Consider the following 22,001-nt stretch of genomic DNA (forward strand, 5'->3'; position numbering starts at 1 on the left):
AATAGGAGAGATGGACACACATTAGGAAAAATGATGACGGTGAGAGAATGACTATAGATTAAAAATGCAGCCAAGCTAAACGAATGAATCGTGTATAGTATAAAATAAAAATAAAAAAATATCTATGATATTACATAAAGACGTCCTGGGACGTTAGTTATTGAATAATGAAAAATATAAAGATATTTAATAACGAGTTTGCACTGATATACTCATGTGTGGTTTTTTTTTTTTTTTTTTTTTTTTTTTTTTTTTTTTTTTTTTTTTTTTTTTTTCAATAAAGAGCGCATATTGTTATATACGAATATTTTGTTTGTTTTCTTTATATGTATAATCACTTGCGTAAAATTTTTTTGTAACTTATGCGCGTGTTAAACAAACAACGAGGAATATAATGAATAGTGTCGTTCCCACGAAGTCGCTAACGGTACAATTTTATCAGCATTAACACTTGAGTTTTATACTTGTGGTAAACGAATGTAATAAAGAAAGACGGAAATAAATGAAAATGCAGGTGTTTTTTGTTCTCCCGGTGAACCCAAAGCTATCCCTACGCGTGTATTTTTTGCACGTCGATGTTGTGAACCTCGGTGTACAGAGCAAAGAGCACGTGCAGCGCTTCAATTTTGTTGTCCCCGTAAACCGGAATGTCCAGTACGGCGCAAATGACGTCGACGAGCTGCAAAAGATCGAGGTCCAGTTGAAGGAGATTCGGGGCGTGGACGAGATTGAGCTTGTCTTCGATCTCGAGCGGCCAGGGCTCCAGCAGGGCGTCCGGGCTCGGGTACCTGTTGGTCAGCTGCACAGCCGGAGGGTGTTTGCTGCGGTGCAGCTGGTTCATGTCGTCGATCCACTTGTCGATCAGCCTGCCCTGCCTCGAGGCGTCCTCGAGTCGCTTTACCACCGACGCCTTGGAGCTACTGACCGCGCTGCGGCTCCGATTGCGCAGCTGGAGGTGCAGGACTGCCGGCTCGGACTGGTCGGCCGCCGGCTCGTCCAGGACCGCGAGACCCAACTTGTCCGGAGCCTCGTCGGGTCTGGGCACCTTGAGGAACGCGTCTATGTCACCCACTGCTGGGATGTAGTCCGGGATCAGTGGGATGAGCTTGTACTGGAGGTCCATCTTTTGCGGCGTGTACCTACGCACACGTTTTGTTCGGTCAAAGTAGTAAAAAAAAAAAAAAGCAATTCCAGTGTAAAGAACAGGTTTCATTCTTCTTACCGGGTGATTCAACTAGCAAAGTGCAGACTTACCTCGTGATGTTTTGAAACAGCTCCTTCACTTCGGCCGACACGTTGAGATCCTCAAACTGTTTCGAGTCGTAGTAATCGGCCAGCTTCATTCTTGCTATCTTTTGGACGTCGACGTCCTCGCTGTCCTCGCTGTCGGAGGTCTCGCTGTCCAGTCCCATGGACTTGTTGAACGAGTCGTCCGGCACGGAGTACCTGTCGCGGCAGTCACAGTTAGTCTACAATGATTCACCGAATGGGAAAAAGAAATAACTAAACGGGACCTTCGGAAATCAGCAGCTTTAGTGGCCGGCGACCTGACGTCCGCGTCGTGGGGGTCCGGCTTGGGCCTGGTGGTGCGGCTACTGTTTGTGGGTCTCCTTCCACTGGCCGGGCGGCTCGTGGTCTCTTTCGCGGCATTTTCCACCTCGACGCTCCGGTCTACCGTAGAAAACGCCGCGACCTCCTGCGAGCGATGCTCCTCTTCCTCCTCGCTACTTGCACGTAATTGTCGATCTAACGACTGCCCGTTTGAGCTCTCCGCCGATCTTCGCTGCATCGTTCTTTTCGTCCAAAGATTTTTACCCTTCGCTCGAGCACCATCAGACTTTCGTTTGTTTTTTCCCCCCCTCTATACAAAGTTGCTATGGTTACCCGACCAAAAGTATAAGGTGGGTTGGCTTGAACAACGAGGAGGAAGGAGGAGGAGGAGGCACTACACTTCAACAATAACATCAATGACTGTGAATCGTGTCTACTACACGTGTTTTCCTTTTTTATTAAATATATGTTATTAAAATCGTAGTGTGTCATGTACATGCTTCAAAAAACGATCAGAAAATCTTGCATGATCGGGTAAAAAGAGCGCTTTACAAAATGTCTCTAAAGACATCTAAAATTCAGTTGATCGTCCGGACAAAAAAAACGAACTATATATATGTTATACCCAGTCAAAGGAGAAACGGTAACCAGAATGTATGAAATTCACCAGGTGACGCGTTGTTTCGCATAAATAGAAAAAAAAAAAAAAAAAAAAAAATCACGTCGTATATTTGCCGTAGATGCGCCCGCTCCTCGTGCGCCTGACCAGACAGTTCAGCTGCTCGTTACGTCCTTGCCTAGGCTGATGGTTGTACTGTCGCCTCGCGATCGCGCGAGCCCCTAATTTGTTGCAATCATTGTGTCCCGTTGGACGCAGAGCACGTCTCTGGGCGAACGAGGAGGTGTTAGCCCTCCGATCTAATAGTGATAAAATAAGTATTAAGTTTAGCTTTTACTGCACCGAAGATCGGGGGGGTCACCTGTGAATAAGTGCGTGGGAGCCGAGGACAAAGTAACGCGCGGCACGTGCACCGAGTCGCCGCAGTCACGCCGGTTTGTTTTGGACTCCGTGGACCCGAGCAGCGGCATCGAGCACACCGAACTCCCCGCTGACTCGACTCTGCAATTGAAACGTATTTTTTTCATCGCTAACGCAACGGGGATGAACCAACAGAACGCGAACGTTATGTCACGTATGTACGAGTCGTTGATCGCCGGATCCCGAGAAATCGGTTGGGGCTCGTCCTGCTCCCTGAAGTAATTTAAAAGGGACGCGAGGAGCATCAGCAGGGCGCTGATCAAACAAATCGTCAGGAGGTCGACGAGTATTCCCCTGGGAGTGGGCCAGTGGTCGACCGGCTGTTGTTTCTTCTTGGACTCGGATGCCGAAAGGCTTCGAAAGAGGGAGCCCAGCCGCGGTAACTTGTCCTGTTTGCCGGGAACAAACGGTGTCAAAAAATACACGTGGGGGGAGGGGGGGGGCGTTTACAATTTACCTGGAAGTAGGTGGAAAACCGCTCGGCGAACAACATCCAGCGGGAGCTTCGCATCCTTCCTCAACCGCATATTCGCGAGACTCAATGATAATTAAGGCACTGCCTCGCGATCGGCAACGCGAACGACGGATGGGTGAATCGCGTTGGGAACCGGATTTTCACTCCTCGCGCCATTGTTATTTGGGCACGAACGTGTGTGTGTGTTTCAAACAAGTGACAGCTAACAGGAGCCGGCCGGTAGTTGACAATTTTGCCTGTATTTCGGTTATCTCATCTTTTTGTAGAACAAACTAATGATTACACGTACTTTCGTACTTATCGTTTGGTACACACAACTATTTTTAACGCTTTAGAGTCTGAAGTTGTGCACACATTCATCTCTGTGTATAACCGTTGGCTTTTTTTTTTTTATACCCAAAATGTAATATATGTAAAAGTATTCGATATTTGTTGTTAAACGAATTTTACAAACGTTCAGTACATTAACATTTTTCAATGAGGAGAAAAAACGAGATTGAGCACAAACATTTGCATAGGAATTCATTATTTACTGAATTGTCAATAAATAATAAAAATTAAGAATCTGAGATTAAACTGAGATATTAAATAAGTATCATAATTGTAATTTAAATTGTCTATTATTGTTAAATTTTAGTTCCAAGTGTTGCTACAACTTGTTTGACAAGAAACTAACAATTAAATACTCGAGTCTAAGTATGGCTATTTCTAGACGTGGGGGTAACTATTAAAATATAGGGTACACATAATCACTGGGAAATAAAAATTTTTCCACATAATTTTTTTAGCTGCAATCGGAAATGCGTGCGTGAAATATCGAGAGCAGTCAGCTGATCTATAGCTTTATCTTGGGATTCCAAAAGGTCACGTGACTCTCGTGATATATATAGTCACTTGGGGGAAAAAATAACACAGGCCTTGTAGGAGCAAATATATTTTTATTTTTTTTACACGTTCAACGATTGTAATACGATAAAAGCCGTTGAATAACGTATTTTTGAGAATATGACAATACCTTATCTATTGTTTCCCAACTCAATTAGTCTTTTGCAGCCTAAAACTTTCCTTTGAAAGTGCGAAAACGCACATTTAACCGTACCAAAATCCCGCTCGTTTTACTATATACTTATAGTCGGGAACGGGAGAACTTTGTGCATTTTCGCACTTTCAAAGGAAAGTTTTAGGCTGCAAAAGACTAATTGAGTTGGGAAACAATAGTCAAGGTATTGTCATCTTCTCAAATATATTTTATTCAATGGCTTTTATCGTATTACAATCGTTGAACGTGTAAAAAAAAAAAAAATATATTTGCACCTACAAGGCCTGTGTTATTTTTCTCCCAAGTGACTATATATATCACGAGAGTCACGTGACCTTTTTGGAATCCCAATACTTACACACCCACACACACGCGTGACATAACCACAAATAAACGTCAAAAATGTAACTTTAACCCATTGAATTATTGGTTTAACTGCAAATCAAAGCAACTTACTACTGATTGACAAAAATTAACAAAATAGTAAGGACCGTGCTATTTGCGATAGCATTTACAAGTTTTTTCATGTTTGTCATAAGTAAAAAGTTTTGGTAGTTTTATAGAAGAAATTTGCCAAAGTTGAACAATGTGATGTTCCTGAAGTAAGTTAAGGTTAGTATGTGATAACTTTTGTGAAATCAAAATATTATTATGAACAAGATTAAATAAAAATATATATTTTGTAGATAAAACATCAATACATTAGTATTGAAAATGAAAACAGGATGAATTTAAAAGTCTTACTTGCATAAGCTATCAGTTGACATTTAAATGTGTCTATAAGATCAAAGTTATGTTGGTTACCAGAAAATTAGTGCCAGTATCTGGCGTAAGCAGATCTTGTGGCAAAATCATCTTTGAGCAGCAAAAAAATTTGCTAACCAATTTAAAACTTATGCCTAGTTGTAAAAGGTACATCAACACTGGTTGCTGCTTGATGTTTAGTAAACCATATACAAGAGAAAAACTCAAGGACATGAGTAATCAAAAAACAGTAAAAATAAATATCCAGAAATTGGAAGAAACCGAGAATGGAAAGATCGAAAAGACGAGTAGCATAAAAGATAGGGAGAAAAAAGATTTGCCAATGGAGACTGAAGTAGAGTCGGAACAGCAGAAAGAAAAGAGAAAAGACAAAAGGTGGAGAGCTTATGGCAGACAGTTGATTCTTTCTTCGTTTGAAAGTGCCGAGTCTAAGAATAAAGAATCGTTTCTCGAGTGTTTGAGAATGTACACAAATTCACCAGGAAAAAAAGTGGATCGGATATTGTTTATCTATGCTGCACTCAAATACATGGAAGAGTTTGAAGTGCACAAAGATCTAGAAATTTACAAAGCCATATTGGACATTCTTCCCAAAGGATCAATGGTACCGACAAATATCTTTCAGACCTGGTTTATGCACTATCCTAAGGAGCAGTACTGCGCAGTTGCTCTTTTGGAACAGATGGAGGACAACTCTGTAATGCCAGATCCTGAAATGGAATCAATGCTTTTAAATATATTCAGTTCACATGGACTTCCCACCCAAAAATATTGGAAAATGATGTATTGGATGCCTAAATTTAAAAATTTGAATCCATGGCCGGTACCCAAGCCCATTCCGAATGACCCCTTTGAATTGGCCAAGCTAGCCATGGTTAAAATTTCTTCCATCGATGTTCAAAGTGTCGTCAGTGTTTTTGATACGCATGAAGTTGAGGATTCCATCGATAAGACGTGGATTGTGTCTGCCATGGCTCCAAAGCAGAGCGAACTTTTGCGCAAGCATGACAAGAGTAAAGCCATTTACGTTGAGGGTCCTTACAGAATTTACGTGGCTACAAAGAGCGTTGATTATTTCATCTTACGAGCAGATCCTGCGCCAAACAGAAAATATCCAGATGTCGATACAGATGGTTTGTAGATTTACAAGACATTTACACGAGCACAAATAATTTTTTGCTGCAATTCTTACTCGACGAATTTTTTTTTTTTTTTTTTTTCTCTTTTACATTTGATTGCAGCTGTGGACAGAATAAGAAATCCGTACCTGGAAGCTACGACATCAAAAGATATCATAGTAGTGCCAAGTGTACACGAAGAGGTCGATGCCACGATTTTTGCCATCTGCGCCACAGGCACATCATCCAAAGATACGCTCCTCTCGTGGGTCCGATGCCTACAAAGGAGCAACCCTGTCCTGGGAGAACTCGCTATTGTTTTTACCCTAAAAAATGTTGCCCGGGAGGGGTATTACATCGAGGAAGGCCATGAATATTCATCACGTGAATCTAAGGACAGTTGAACCAATGAATCGAAACTGTCTTTGTATCATAATATTAAATAGGGTACAGATAACGTATGTTTATCTTGTTGGAGTTTTTAAAATAAATGTGTATATACCACCGTGTTGAGAGAAATCGGAATGATTTGATTAAAAATACTTGTAAGCTCTTTGCATTAGGTATGATAATTTCATTGATGAAACATTAATTTATTGAAATTTTTCAAACGCCACTACTACGAAAATTGGTCAAACAACATGGCGGAAAAAAAAAGTTATCGAAATGCAAATTAAATGTAAGGTCATTGCGCAGCTGCGTTTCGTCGCTCTTTTTCAAAGTGCAGCTTTGCAAATTTCCCATTGGTCTCCAACATCGGCATCAGTAGTCTCGGAGCTAGAGCTTCAGACTAACGAACATCGCCGGACACTTATTCCCCAAGTCAAGGAATTTTACGAAGCTGAATCGTACACTTGGTTGCGGTTTTTCTAAAATTGCCCTTTTTTCAGCAGCAAGTTTACATTTGTTTATTTTACCGTTTATTTACCTCGTCCGCTGCTAGTATCATCGAGTCGAGTGGTGCTCTTAACAATCAATCGTTGAAATGAAAAGGATTAGCACAGTGTGTAAGTTGACAGAGGGTGAAAAAAAAAAAAAAAAAAAAAAAAAAAAGTTACCAAATTGAAAGTTTGGATGAAATGTAATAATGGTGTGTTTCTTCATAAATTTAGTCGGCAAATCGCACCAGTACTATAAACAGCTAGGTAAACAGTACAGCAACGGAGCATTTTTACCGGGATGCGAGTTTACGCCCTCGACTTACAAGGTGCGCCAACAATTGATGATTGATCGATATACCCGTACACCCTTTTTTTTTCTTTTTTTTTCACATCAAGAAATATTTCATACCGATACCCCATGATGAACAAAAGTTCCAACGTTGTTCGAAACGCTTACAGGGAGCGAGTTACGAGGCGATAGTAAAATCTCGGGAGTGTCTCGTCATGGCCACGCAGAGGCCCTTTTACAAAAAGCCCGTCCTCCTCCACGAGGGTAGAGCCCAGTGGCTCTGGGATCACGAGGGCCGTCGCTACCTGGACATGTTCGGCGGCATAGCCACCGTGTCGGTCGGCCACTGTCACCCGTAAGTCCTTTGTTTGCTCCTACGTATATCCACAAGTATAAATAAATATAATTTCTCATCGGATCCTCCCTACCCAGCAAGGTGGTGACGGCGCTTTCGGAGCAGTCGTACAAACTCGGGCACACGACGGCCATCTACTATCACCCGCGTTACCACGAGTACGCGGAGAAGCTCACGTCTACCCTGCCCTCGGAATTGAAGTGCGTTTATCTGACGAACAGCGGCTCCGAGGCCACGGAACTGGCCATACAGTTGGCTCGACTCTACACCAGTCGCACCCAAATCGTGGCTCTCAAGAATTGCTACCACGGGGGCACGGGCATCGCCGCGGCTACCACCGCTATGGCCTGCTACAAGTACCCCCTGCCGACCCTACCCGGACACATTCACGTTCGTGTTTCCTCCTACACTACCCCCATGAACCTATAATTATCCAATGGAAGGAAAAAAAAAAAATAGTGGAGCAATCACCCACGACTCAATTTTTTTTTTCTCCTTTCGCTCCTTGTGTTTTTTCCATGTATTGTATAATGAGCATTTCAATAAAAATATCCGGTTGCGCTCCGTATAGGTGACGAACCCGGACGTTTATCTGGGGCCATGGGGCGGCTCGAACTGCCGAGACAGTCCGGTCCAGCCGGGCAACCGTAGGTGCGACTGTTTGCCGAACAAGTGCGAGGCCGAGGATAGGTACTTCGAGGAGTTCCAGAGCATCTACAAGTCGCTCATCCCCTTCGACGGAAAGATCGCGGCATTCACCGCAGAGAGCATCCAAGTATATTATATGGAACAAACAATAGTGCAGGGGTACGACGGGTGATGTGTGTCAATGTTTTGTGTGCTTTTCATGTCCACCACCCTGGGGGCTCAAGGGTGTAGGGGGCACGGTCCAGTACCCCCGAGGCTACCTCAAGCGAGTGTACGAGCAGGTGCGCAAGGCAGGTGGCCTGTGCATAGCCGACGAGGTGCAAACGGGCTTTGGGCGCACGGGGGAGCACTTTTGGGGCTTCGAGGGCCACGGCGTGCGCCCCGACATCGTGGTCATGGCCAAGGGCATTGGCAACGGTTACCCCCTCGGGGCCGTCGTCACGACGCTTCCGGTCGCCCAGGCGCTCTCCAAGGCCCTCTACTTCAACACTTTTGGCGGCAACCCGGTCGGCTGCGCCGTCGGCTCGGCTGTCCTCGATGTACACACAAACTCATATTATCCATACACCTACCCACATGTACCAATATAATATATACTCTGTGTAATTTGAATTGCACATCATCATCATGGAGATTCCCTGACCTCTGGTGTACGGCGTGTTTCACGTTCACTGCCATCGCGCTATATAATGCATGATTGTGCATACAATCAATGGCCTGGGGCTCATGAATGATTCATTTTTTGCTTCGTGCGCTACTCTTTTTTTTTTTTTTTTTTTTTTTTTTCTTCCCTTTGTGTCTCCATTGTTGTCAGTGAGCACTTATTTTGTTTGTACGAGCGTAGGTGATCGAAGAGGAGAATCTGCAGGAGAACGCGAGGATCGTAGGTACGCGGATAATTGAGGCTCTGGCGGAGCTGCAGGGGGAGTTTCCCGACGTCGTCGGGGATGTCAGGGGCAAGGGCTTGATGATCGGAGTCGAGCTGGTGGCCGATGCCGAGACGAGGGAGCCGCTGCCGGCAGATCAGGTGGCCCAGATTTTCGAGGACATCAAGGACGCCGGCGTGCTGATCGGCAAAGGAGGGGTCAACGGGAATGTACGTGTGCTGTTGCCTTGCGGAGCTTTACCTCAAAAATCTACCTCTCCTTTCTTTTCATAATTACTCTACTACACCCGTAGCAATTTTCCATTTAGACGAAAGTACCGAGGTTTTTTTTTTTTTAACGAATCAATTTTGTGGTTTAGGCATGCGACTGAAAGTCATATTTTTCTCCTGCTTCGCGATACAGCAACGAAATAGGGGGATGCAGGAGTGACGTTTCTAATCTGCCACGCCTGAGTTCCTTGATCTCATTTTACAGGTGTTTAGGATCAAGCCGCCGCTGTGCGTAACCAAGGAAGACGGGGAATATACCGTTGATGCTCTGAGATCAGCATTGAAGAAGCATCGAGAAAGTCGGCGATTTTAAAAATACAATCGAGGAATGAAAATAACCCAAAGACATGCGCTGCATGAATATTTCAGCCCAACGTACAAAAAGTTAATGTTACTCATATCATGTATATGTATATTATAGATGAAGATTCAATCAAATGATGTCATACTTTTTCAAAAATATAAAAAATTATTTTTCAATTTATTGCCTTATTTTAAATCTCACAAATTTTTCACAATTGTTCAATACAAATTGTTCCTTTGTACCTCTAAACAACCTTAATAACATCTAATGTTCAACATTGTTTTGGATTAACTCAAAAACGTAGTTGCTCACATTTTTCTTGTTACAGTTAGTATATATCAATATATTGTAGAGAGCTCAAGACTCTGTCATATTTATCACGATTTTACAATAACATAGATACATGATCATTAACGTTAGCTAAAAAATAAATTCTTTGTCAAGCATATGTATACGCTAAAAACTAACTTTATTTAGCATAAAGAAATTGTAAAAATTTCACCCATAAACTTGCTATTGGATATACATGTATATATCAACTAAAGATACAAAAATTGCATTTATATGAAATCGTGTGGAAGACCAACAACCTATATGAGTAAGGTATAAACACCACTAAGTGTATACACATAAACATACTTTGTAAATAACATCATTGAAATGGTCGTTAAAAATGACATCTTATCTATGAGTATTTCCAAATGGAATCCTTCGTTAAAACTTGTACAGTATATAAACGTGTATTTATACATTACAATCTTTTACAAATGCTTTGTCTAATTTGTACATGCATAAAATCCCATGGGTAGTCTTTTATTTTACAATTAACGTTAAAATCAGTAGTCACAATCAAAACGTAATACCTGTTTATACAATTTTTACATTGGAAATTTATACTTTTGTACATGTGTACACTTATATATCATTACTTCAAAAACAATGTACCGCAAATTACTACGATCGATTCGATAAAAGTTAAATCTCTGTAGGTATTTTAGAAAGCCAAATCACTTACAAAATGATTAAAGCAATTTATCAATAAATGCAGACGTGTAAAGTAAAATGCAAACGATCAAATTAAAACAGCTTGGCACATTTCAGTTCCAGTTTTTATGATGTGAAAAAAAATTAAACCAGACGACAAAGTATGCGTATTCAAAATATACTTATAGTACTTTCATTTTGAAATCGATTGTTCATTACTCAAGTCGCGCGAGTCTTGCGTTTTCAATCTTTAATTATTGTTTTTGTTGCACGTACCTTTCATCGATTTGGTAAAAATAATCTTTGGAAATCGGAAATACTGGTATCACTGATGAAATAATTGATTCAGGCTATCAAATTGGTGAGTAAACTCTTTGTAGACTCTGACGGGCTGTCAAGAAAACAGTGCACAGAGTCTCCAACAGATGCCAAATCAGCTTCTAACAAAGCCAGCTGGAGCTCTCGCCTTGCCTTCTGTATAACATAAACCATCAATGATGCCGCTATAAGAATTTGAAAACAAAATACAATATAACCAGTGGCAGCTGTAGATCTATCCTCCAAGACATCTTGCATTGAACGCAAACTGCTGCCCAAGTAGATGTTGATCAGCTGTGCAGGTAAAAGTCCAATAGCACTGGCTATGTGATATTTGATTCCACGTATACCACTAACCTGAAAAATTGACGAGGCATCATTGACAGAGGCACGTCTTACTTGCATAAAATCATTCCAACAAAATAATTCAACTTACTGCAAATATAGTATTCTGCAGACCAAATGGAATTGGTGTTAGTCTTGTAAAAAGTACAACCTTAAAAGTTTGTGGTCCTGAAATTACTCTGAGTATTGCTCTGGCAGTGTCGCTCTGCAGGAGTGCTCCAATGGGCAAGCTGGATGACAGACTGCTCAATATAAAGTGAGCAATAGCAATGCCAAGATTAGCAGAGAGCACTACCATAGCTGTACCCTCGATCAGTCCAAATAAATAGCCACTAGCGATGACTAGAAACAAGTAGCCGACGATTATGGGAAACGAGACAACGGTGAAGAGGGCTATCATGATTATCATGACAATCCATGTATTTTGATGCTCTATCCAGTAAAGCAGAACCCTTATGTAATCCCTGCAGATGAAGGTGATGGCACCCAGAAATGCAAGAGTGCCTATGATCACTATGACATAACATACGGAGTTTGAATTTATATAACTAGAGCTGGCTCCAGCTGAACTCTTAAATGGCCTTATTCCAGATTCTACCGTCTCTATGGTTATTACATCCATCGCTCAAGCCGTCTGGTCTACAGGTGAATAATAAAAAAACACGCCATCAGATTTGGTCGATGCGATTTCAAAGAGCATTGCAGCACACAAACAATTGAAATAAAAACAAATTAAAATACTCACAGTAGGTAAACCCACTTTGGCTTCTCTTCTTGGTCAAAAAAGTGAGTCAGTCTATGCAATATGTGAATGGGTATCTCTCTACTGCCATTTAATCGTCATGATTCGACACGTCGTGAAAAAGGCATTGAGCCTCAACGCGTTATCGCAGTAACTACGCTTCGTCATCATCATTATACTAATTACTCGTATTTTGCTTCGACAACACAGAAAAGGAATATAATAATACAATTATTCCCAACTATCTTAACCTTCCGATGTCTCTGGCCCGTAACTTGAACAACTTTTCCTTTGACTAAGATTTTTTCTTCTGTCTTTGAACCTCCTGTAGAGACGGTCCTCTTTTATGCTCAGTCCTTCTTACTGCGTTGAAAAAAAAAATGTCTCTTCATGTATTTAATCACCACCCACTAAGTACATTCTACCTGAAACCGACCTCATAATAATAAAAACAATAAAGTGTTAGGGGGGGGGGGTACTTTGTCACTAGAGGCGCTCGCTATCGTGGGTATACTTTGGCGCCTTTAGCGACAATTCTTGAATATGGTATGGACAGTTTCTCTGAAAAATTTCTTTTAGAAACTTAAAATTGAGTTTTTACATTAAAAAATGTCTCACAAAAGTTAATAGGGTTGAATATTTTCAAACTCGATTTCGGCTCGTTTGAAAAACAAAAATTAGTAGACAAACGTCCAACATTCACATTTCACGCGTTAGATATTTGAAAATTTATCGAAATAAAAATAAAAACCAAAAGAAGAAAAAAAGAGTGTTAAGACGCGAATTTCATCATATTTATAAAAAAATATAAATTTTCATAAAAACCTTAATTTTTTCTCGCGTTGGGGCTCAGTGGTCGAAAGTAGGTACAAGGGTCCAACTTTGAAATCCGACTGGATGGTCGTCTACCGCCCTACCGGAAATATATATGTAAAGGGAGAGAGAGAGACGCGACGTTGTGGAGAGTGTGCATTAAGGCGAATAAATAGCGCGAGAGCGCTGTGAGAATTTATATCCGCGAGTGTTTATTAAGAAGTAGTGCCCCTATTTGCCCCCTTCTATTTTCCTTGGTGTTCCCGAGCCAGACCTCCCGGAGGAGAGATATCCAGAGTGTAGGGACATGGTAAGAAATTGAGCGAGAGTTTTGTGAGGGGACCCGGGACGGCTGTTTATCGGCTAGAAAAACCCTCGTCACAATATGTATATATTTGCAGATTTTTCGACAGGACAGGGTCAGTTATTAGTCAAAACTTCAGTTTTTTTAAATATGCTTTTATGTTTCATACATTTAACTTTACATTTTTTTCTCCAAAAAGAATCCAATTGTTGGATGTGATGTCCAGTGAAGACTCGGATAATGAAATGCGCGAGAGTAAAGCGGCATCTAAAAAAAAATATATTAAGCGAGGTTATTGTTACGTAGTACTTCCATAAGTAGACGAACAGCTCGAATTTCAGAATTTCAACCACCGAGCCCCAAAGCGCAAAGCTACGCTGAGAAGACAAAAACAAGTCGGTTTTCAAAGTTAGACATCAAAGCAAGAAAAAGATTTTTTTTAAGTTATTATCTTCTTATAAATATATATAGCTATTCTTATAACTACCGACAATGCTGACATCTAATGGACAAATTTTCATGCTAATTTTTGTTTGTTTTTTGTTCCAGAAAATGAATTCGTTAAGCCTAAGTACAAAACAATGTTTGCTATGCGGCACTGAAAAATGTCTCAATAGTTGGATTTGAAGAAAACCATAAAAACTTCTTAGAGTGTATATTACGGGATGGAGGGGTCACAACGCCAGAATTATAATACTGTCGGAGATAGCTGAAAAAATAACTATTCCGAAAAACACAATTATATATCACTCAAATAAAATTATATTTGATAAAATAGTGAATGATCAACTGAAACCGTTTTTCACGTACAGTTATCTATTTTTATTATTTTGATTGTTATCATAATAATTATTATTATTATCATTATTATTATTATTGTTAAATATTTATAATGGGTTGAATATATATAATGAATTTTGAATACAGATTATTCGTTAGCCCGGGGTCATCGTCGAGAGATAACATGTCTACGAACTGCGGTGGCAATCGTTTAAGGGTTATTGGGTTATTGGTATACCTTCAAGGTAAGAATTACACTGGGAAACTAATATACATGTACGTAGTAACATTTTTTTTCTACAAATCATCGCCATTTTTTATCAATTTTTTTTTAGAACTGAATGCAATCCCGTTCAACAAACTAATAACAAGTACGTATGTTATAAAAAAGTGCAATAATATTTTGAATTATAATAAATTTAATTATTTACTAACACACTGTCATTTTTACATAAACTTTAGGGAAAATGAGATACCATCCCGGTCACGTTACCGAAAAAATCATGAAGATGATGAAAAGTTAGTAATAGTTGTATTTACCTTTTTTAAGCTAGAATTAAATATTAAATAATAATAAATTATCTTTTTAAATTTCGATTCTAGGCGAAAACGTGACACGGTGATCTTACCAATGAGCCTTTGCAAGAAGAACCTGCAAGGACAGAAGGAAGAATATAACGGTACCTACTTTTTTTTTTTATTTATGAAACACATTTTTTCAGCTTTTTGTCACATTTCTCAGTTAATTCAATTTATTTAGTGAAAGGGATATACTGCTTCGGAGATCGATACCATGTTGGCGTTCGTGAGGTCGGAAAACTGCTTCCGGAATTTTGTCAGTTTGACAACGTGGAAAAAGTTTGTCAACGGATTTTGATTCATCCCGATAACGTGTGAGAACTCAATGGAAAATTTTATTTCAAAAGAATCACAAGAAACTTTTATTAATTCTTTAAGTAACATGAACATTTCATATTATTTATTTAAATAGCCCATTTTTTAGACTTACAAAAGCATGTCAGCAATACTTATACACATAAGTAACACTGTTCGATGAATACAACGGGGAGATAATCTTTCATAAATATATTAAATTTTTTAAATATTTATAACATGTTTTTTGTATTAATTACTTTGGACGTTTTATCATAATAAAAATAATAACAAATAATAAAAACAATGTCAAAATAATTAAGAATCAGAAATGTGTTTACTAATTTTTTCAGTCAAACAAGTTTTCTCTTCAGATTTTAAGACAAAATTTTGCGTAATCTTGTGTTTTTTTATGCTAGGTGTCATACTTTGGCAACTTATAATGCCTTTTTTTGATTTTTCTCCTTTTTCTCTCTTCATTTTCGTAATGGATCTTGGTAAAAATAAGAGCAATAAACACGTAAACAAACTGAACGATGATCCTTCCCCAGTTGTTGCGCTTATTATGACAAGGTTGTCTGCTCCAACAAGTTGACACTAATTTTTTTTTTTTTTTATTATTATGAAAAAGTAAATATTTTTCATAAGTAATGAACACAATTGCATCAGCGATACGCCAAGTTTATCAAGATATTTTTCTAAACATAAATTTATTTCTTAAAAATGACTATTAGTCATTTTATGTAAAGTGACAGTAATTCCAGCATGGCAGTAATACCTACATTTACCCCTACCCGTTATTATTCAGGATTGCAAATTTTTTTTTTGGACCAAAATATTTTTATTTCAAAAAATTTTCAATACCCAACTTTAATTGAAAAAAGTTTATGAGAAATAAAAAATTTTTTCTTTTTTGCTCTTATTCTGTCACTTAATTATTTAAGTTTGTCACATTAAGATTTTCCTTTTAAAATAGTTTTCTTTTTTAATATTTTTTTAACCACGAATTTTTTTTTTTTTTAGGAAAAGTAAGACGCCTTCATAAGTGCAATCTCACGTTAAACCCGGCTAAGGAATAATTAACAACAATGCTTGTGTAAAAAACAGTAGTTAAATAAAGTTAAATCATTTTCTTGGTTATTATTATTATTTTATTTACAATTTATATCACAACATTCTAGAAGATTCACTTCATGAACCCCCCTTCCCCTCCTTCCTTATGCGAAATCCGTACTCCAAACTCACGACTGCATGTCTAATCTATCGTTGTTACTTGTACTATTATTATTACGATTATTGTTCAACTGTTCCTGTGCCATTAAACTGGTCAACAAATGATTATGAATATTTCGACGAAAAGCATTAGCATCTGTCGATGCTTCGTTCGAAACTAGGGATGAAGACGATGCCAATGATAACGATGAAGATGTCGACGACGACGACGATGTTGTCAACACGGAAACACCATGGCTCCCAAGCCCACGAATAGCATTGCCTTCATTGAACATCACCACCCGGCGCAATAAGTTTTCCGTCGGTGTCATTTGCCTCGTGCTACTTAATGGATCTCGTTCTGCATTGCCGTTGATGTTTGGTTCATTGCTAATATTGTTGTTATTATTGCGCGCATCGGTGTTAATCTGCAACGATCGGCTGCTTAAACTCGAATCCGAATGGACGCGTCTGACGCTGCTAGGCTGGCCTAGTAGGTTTGATGAATCAAGTTGTCGGTAATTCGAGACGTACGGATTGTGTCTAATATGGCCTAAATTATGCAGATATGTGATACGGCGCGCAAGAATTGCACGTTCCATACTGTCGATGCGATTTTGCTGTCTGAGAAACGACTGAGGCAACCAGTCGGGGGTTCCGTGCCTGGTGCGATTGTGCGGGTGTTGGGGTTGAGTTAGCGACCCGTTGTTGACCACGTCGCTGGCGCCAACGGAATTGCTGCTACTACCATTCACAGGAACACTCGCCTCGCTTTGGGATGCTATTAAAGATCGATTGTTCAATCGAAGTGCCAAGTTTGAATTGGTATTGATGTCTGGATTTTCCGCTGCAGTTGGAGCAAGCTGATTCTCTTGGATGTCTGAAATGTAATCATATCATTTTAGTATTTGCACCAATTAATTGAAATTATTAGTCCAAATAAAATTAAAACTACCCATAGGTAACCACGGCCTGTAATTTGGCGCTGAAGACATTTGGTTCCTATTGACCACGGCCGATAAATTTGAATGCCTGTTGTACTCTGCTATCATTGGCACATCGTTAAAAGTGACCCTTGATGGTCTACTTGAGGTCAAGGGCACATCCATCACATTATTGGCCACGTATGCCTGCCTTTGGATCATTTGCGACGACATAGGTACCGTAGCTTGCAAGAACCTTCCTAAATTGCTACTATTAGCATTGCCACTGTTTGTACTGCTGCTGCTACTGGCGCCACTACCATCATTAGATGACTGAGGCCTTTGGTTCACAGAATAGTCCCCAGCTTGAGCGTTAATGTGATTCCCTCCACTGTTTCTAGTCCTCAGGCAACTTCTCATCCTCGTCGCCGATCCGTCGTTTCTGTTATTCGGGTTGTATGGATGCTGACGCTGGCTTTCTCGTGGTATCAAATGTTTATATTTATTCAATTCTTCTGCAGTTAGTTCCCTAGCATCTGAATCAATCCGATAAACCGGAATTTGATTGTAAGGTTTATGTTGAGGTGCGAGTGCACTTGGTTTATCGTTAGTAACTTCCTCATTTACATCAAGATTCTTAAACAAAAACAAAAAATGTTTTGATTGATACAAATTAAAGTATATTTTTAAAATCTTATATTACACAATTTTGTACCTTTGATTCACTTGGATTGACAAACGCTTCTCTACAAAGTTCTGATATTCCTTTCCTTACTATTTTACTGCTGATCCTGTAATCTATATCAGGCACAACTTGATCTTCTTCTTCTCCAATTGGAGCAGGCACTTTGAATGTTGATATTATTAAAGATAATTTGTCAAGCACTTGGATCGCAGTAAAGCGTTTGCTTGGTTGAAGGTTCAATAAGTTCTTGATTAACGAAACAGTAGCATCGGAAATTCTACCATCACTAAAAAAAGCAAGAAGCACGATGAAAGAATGGTTTGGCAAAAGCCAAATAATTGAATCAAACTCACGCTGGTAAGCAGTAATTGGCAGCTTTAATTTTATTAAATAATTGTGTGGGATTACTATCATAAAACGGAAATTGCCCATATAACATTGTATACAATACAACCCCTAAAGCCCACATGTCTGAAGGTTTTCCAAGATATGGCTTTCCACACAATACATCTGGAGAAATGTAAGCAGGAGATCCTCTTTGATCTTTTAGCAAATCACTCTCACTGGCCAAATGTTTGCCTAAACAAAAGTTGGTGATGGTTACCTGCAAATTCGAAACAAGACACAAAATTCTTTCAATAAATCAAACAAATTTACTGCCATTGATATGAGAAAATATTAATTTGAATGTTACCTTTCTCGTTTGTCGATTCAAAACTAGATTTCCTAGTTTAAGATCTCTGTGCACCACATTTTTTTCATGCAAACACGCTACGATTCTTACAGTATCAAAAAATATAAAAAGACTCTCTTTTTCAGTCAACTTCTTTTCTCTTATAACATAGTGCTGCAGTATTATGAACTCATCGCCACTGAATTCATGACACGCCAAGTAGTCGAGTACTAGACACAGCCTTTGCCTAGTTTTACCAGTATATACAGAATTTCCAGAACTCGTGACCTCTTCCTCCAAAGCACAATCCTATGGTAAAATAATTCTCTTGTAAAGGTACATTTTATAGATGTGTTGGGAGATAAATCATGATCAACAGATTAAATTTCACCTACCTTAAAAAAACCATGATGGTGCACAACTCCATCTTGGTTTTGTAAAAGACTCAGCAAAGAATATTCAGAATGAAGCAACATCTTTCCTTGCCTGTCATCCTGAGTCTCATGTTGCATGGAATCCTTTAAAGTCAAAATCTTCATGGTATAAAATTTATCCGTTCCCTCTCTTCTTGCCAAACATTGTATAATACTTTTAACTGGTGATGAGCCCATGATTGGCCCCAGTATGTATGGACCAGCTTTTTTGACAATCTTTGGTGGAACCAAAGTTCCTGGCTTTGGTACCTCAATGTCAGAAAGGTCATTATTTTCCTTCTGACTTTTTTTCAACACCAAGCTTTGTTTGGATTTATCACAGACATGTTGGTTAGGAGATTCTACAGCACTTTTTTCTACAGACTGATTCAGCCCAACATTCATATCATTATTTACAACTATGGGCTCTGATGATGCATTTCTAATGCCACTAGTTTCCATACTTTCAACAGAAACAGAAGCTGCCAACAAAGTAATGCACTCTGCATTGTTGGAACTCAACATGTTGCCAGTAAGACACTTATTATTTATTCGTTACCATTTTGTACATACACAAACTTTGTCCAAAACTTATACTGGTTGACATTTTCACAAACTGCTTACAAAGGTCCATTTATTCGGTTTTTCGGATACGCGGGCACACGAACCGTCAAGTTGATTACAAGCTATACATATAATAAAAAAGTCACCAAAAGTTTTTGCATTTATAAAAAATGGTTAAAATCGGTTTAACTTCGTAAAATCCATCATAGTTTACACATCACATCACTCTCTTATGTCAAACTTAAATTATAGCCTAACTTGATGAAGGCAGAAAATTATTAAAGGTTAAGACACTGCTTTTTTTTATTTATTCGTTCCTTGCACATTGCGGCAAAAATTGGAACTTCGATAGCTGATTACGGTATTACTTATTACGTATTTTTAAAAAACTCGAATTCAGGTATATCAAAACTTGCAATCCGCAATAATTATGCACAGATCCAATATATATCTGCTCAGATAACAAAATGAGTTTTCATGATTTTAATTAATATTTAAAACAAAGTTTTAAATGCCAAGTAGTTACCTATTACAGATCGAGAAGAAAAAATTGTGTTTTTCTTTTTTCATCTTTGTCGTCACCCTTTGTAAAAGTTTTGAATACGCAGTAAATGTACTAGTATGATTGCTAGTAATGATTTCGCTAATTGTATCATTAAATTTGAACTTTTATTGAAACTAGAGTTTGTAGAGAAAATGATAAAACCAACAATATTTGTATAAATAAGTCGGGTATCCGATTTTTTTTTTTTTTTTTTCAATTGCAACAAGTAGCATGAGATCTAGTTCATTGTAATTAAGATAAAAAAAAGTAGATTAATTGATAAAATAAGCAAAAAAAGAAAAAAAGAAGAAGTAAAAATTGTCGATCGAATTAAATCAAAAATCATAAAATGGAATGAAAATATGAGGAAACTTTATTTTTCTCAAAATGTTTCATAACAACTTTAAATTCATCTGGTTGTTTTCTCTTTTAAATTAAAGTAAGTATATTAAATAATAACTCATGAATCACACACATATTTGCAACCCATCAGTACGCGCAAAATGTAATTGAAACAAAAAAAAAATGGATATATTATAATTACGCAATTAGAAGCTACACAAGGAGTTTTTCGTTGTTTTATAATCAAATGCACTTTTATCTGTAGATCATAAATTTTGAGATACAAAAAAAAAAAAAACAAATAATAATAATAAACAAAGCACCTAGAAAACTATGTGGCGAACATTGTTTCCTTCAATTAAGTGTCCCTGCATTTAAAGTAGAGTTGATAATGCGCCTACAAGTTGTAAACTCTGATAATCGTGACCGTAGAATTATCTCCTCCCTCGTATAAGTTGGATAAATAAAAAATTTACAAAAAACAAATTTTATGTTTAAAAAGATACGTTCACTGCACGAGAGCCTCTCGCAAGGATGTCCGTATAGTTTTATTTGCACGCATCATCAGCCGAAAAGGTAAAAAAAAGGCAGGAAGGTAAATCGTTAAAAAAAAAGGAGGGAGTAGATTTAGCGTCCTGATAAAATGGTGTCATACGGCAAGCGGCAGGTGTCGATTGAGGTTGTAAATTCATGAATACACCGCACGCCATGTACTTACGGAGTGTGACTTCTTTATTGTGGCAAAAGAGAGAGATAATGACGACAATCTCAACTTGACTCATCGACCAATTTTCGAAAATCTCGGTAAAGAAAAAAAAAAAAAAAAAGGAAAAGAATTTTTTCACAAGGCATCATCACTACCAATCTTTTTGCTGGAGAAGATGCAAAACAGTACATGTAAAATAGATCAAGAGGATATTAAGGAGGTAAGGGGAAGTCTGGGTATAGCCTCTCGAAAAATAAATCGAGCATGAAAGCAAGTTGGAACCCGATCGAGCCCATACAACAAAAAACAAACAAAAAAAAACAAAAAAAGCCACGTGACCGGCAGGTGTACGCGTAAGTAAAAGGGCAGCAGCAGCGGTCGTGGTACCTATATATAGAAGAACCGGTCTTCCATACGCATACACATCTTTTCCTGCGCAAGTATATATATATATTTAGTACGCGAGCGCCTGCACCTGCCAATGATGTCGATGGCGAAGTCATATATATTATATACTCGCAGAAAGCAAGGCTTTATTTTTCAAAGGATAATAATTCAAGGGAGAACACGACGTTGGATTCTCGTTTTTTTTTTTGCCACCCCCACGACCCCCCTCGTTTTTTCTCTCTTCGGCATAGGTACCTCGTGCTTGTTATAACCAGTGGGTACACACGTAAAATTATCTTTCTTTTTTTCAATTTGTTTCATCGCATGAACAAATTAATATTTGTAACCAATTGTCAAGTTGGCGAATTTTACATTTGCGTGGCTTGCAAGTCTAGTTTAAAGATTTTCAAGACCTTTTCGGGTTGTCAAAGTTTTTTTTTTTCGAATTCGTCGCGTCTGTGGTGGTGCAACTTACTCCCGTTAGTCGGAAAAAAAATGAAAACCAACGAGACAACTTTAATGAATTTCGGACATAAAAACTGTGGACAACTTTGAGTCGATCTACAGCTTTTTTTTTTTTCATTTCGAGTACTCAGGGTAATCGGCCCTTGTCAAAATAAATCGAATCTGCAACAACTACTTTTATATATTATACAATCTGACGTGTATATTATATGATAAATATGTATACCTATCTATATTAAACTTTTTTTGTGTGAGCTATTAGATATGACAAAAAATAATTCGGTCTTCATTTGTCTGATTACCTATAG

General features: G+C 38.6%; 5 protein-coding genes and 1 long non-coding RNA gene across 7 annotated transcripts; 3 read left to right on the forward strand and 3 right to left on the reverse strand.

Moving 5' to 3' along the window:
* Positions 1-514: 514 nt before the first annotated feature.
* Positions 515-1,789, reverse strand: IFT46 (intraflagellar transport 46). Its single transcript, XM_014362182.2, has 3 exons — positions 1,515-1,789; positions 1,255-1,446; positions 515-1,139 (listed from the first exon to the last, which is right to left on the reverse strand). Exons 1-3 carry the CDS (start codon positions 1,787-1,789, stop codon positions 551-553), a joined length of 1,056 nt encoding a protein of 351 aa, XP_014217668.2. The 3' UTR covers positions 515-550.
* A 2,660-nt stretch (positions 1,790-4,449) lies between these two features.
* On the forward strand, positions 4,450-6,505 carry ECSIT (evolutionarily conserved signaling intermediate in Toll pathway, mitochondrial). Its single transcript, XM_014362191.2, has 3 exons — positions 4,450-4,716; positions 4,791-6,002; positions 6,111-6,505. The coding sequence occupies exons 2-3, from the start codon at positions 4,898-4,900 to the stop codon at positions 6,389-6,391; spliced, it is 1,386 nt and encodes a 461-aa protein (XP_014217677.2). The 5' UTR covers positions 4,450-4,716; positions 4,791-4,897; the 3' UTR covers positions 6,392-6,505.
* Positions 6,506-7,074: 569 nt separating this feature from the next.
* On the forward strand, positions 7,075-9,764 carry LOC106646147 (alanine--glyoxylate aminotransferase 2, mitochondrial). The gene is made up of 7 exons (XM_014362184.2): positions 7,075-7,194; positions 7,328-7,512; positions 7,590-7,902; positions 8,084-8,287; positions 8,385-8,699; positions 9,005-9,256; positions 9,522-9,764. The coding sequence occupies exons 1-7, from the start codon at positions 7,075-7,077 to the stop codon at positions 9,627-9,629; spliced, it is 1,497 nt and encodes a 498-aa protein (XP_014217670.2). The 3' UTR covers positions 9,630-9,764.
* A 795-nt stretch (positions 9,765-10,559) lies between these two features.
* Positions 10,560-12,439, reverse strand: LOC106646146 (transmembrane protein 64). 2 transcript variants are annotated; one of them, XM_089595291.1, is made up of 4 exons: positions 12,013-12,439; positions 11,359-11,906; positions 11,141-11,279; positions 10,954-11,078 (listed from the first exon to the last, which is right to left on the reverse strand). In XM_089595291.1, exons 2-4 carry the CDS (start codon positions 11,887-11,889, stop codon positions 11,038-11,040), a joined length of 711 nt encoding a protein of 236 aa, XP_089451417.1. In that variant the 5' UTR covers positions 11,890-11,906; positions 12,013-12,439; the 3' UTR covers positions 10,954-11,037. The 2 variants fall into 2 exon arrangements, with proteins under 2 accessions (XP_014217669.2, XP_089451417.1); XM_014362183.2 differs by having other exon boundaries at positions 10,560-11,279.
* Positions 12,440-14,374: 1,935 nt separating this feature from the next.
* Positions 14,375-15,863, forward strand: LOC149373979 (uncharacterized). The gene is made up of 4 exons (XR_016293225.1): positions 14,375-14,425; positions 14,510-14,586; positions 14,667-14,799; positions 15,803-15,863. It is a non-coding gene; the product is annotated as an uncharacterized LOC149373979 (long non-coding RNA).
* Positions 15,864-15,955: 92 nt separating this feature from the next.
* LOC106646272 (uncharacterized) lies at positions 15,956-19,492 on the reverse strand. The gene is made up of 6 exons (XM_014362316.2): positions 18,668-19,492; positions 18,294-18,581; positions 17,953-18,203; positions 17,630-17,885; positions 16,947-17,550; positions 15,956-16,871 (listed from the first exon to the last, which is right to left on the reverse strand). Exons 1-6 carry the CDS (start codon positions 19,208-19,210, stop codon positions 16,021-16,023), a joined length of 2,793 nt encoding a protein of 930 aa, XP_014217802.2. The 5' UTR covers positions 19,211-19,492; the 3' UTR covers positions 15,956-16,020.
* Positions 19,493-22,001: the final 2,509 nt, after the last annotated feature.

The sequence above is a fragment of the Copidosoma floridanum genome, unplaced genomic scaffold (assembly GCF_036245765.1).
Source record: "Copidosoma floridanum isolate Cflo_tuat_1 unplaced genomic scaffold, Cflo_Japanese_pri ptg000025l, whole genome shotgun sequence".
In the NCBI taxonomy this organism is placed as follows: Eukaryota; Metazoa; Arthropoda; class Insecta; order Hymenoptera; family Encyrtidae; genus Copidosoma; species Copidosoma floridanum.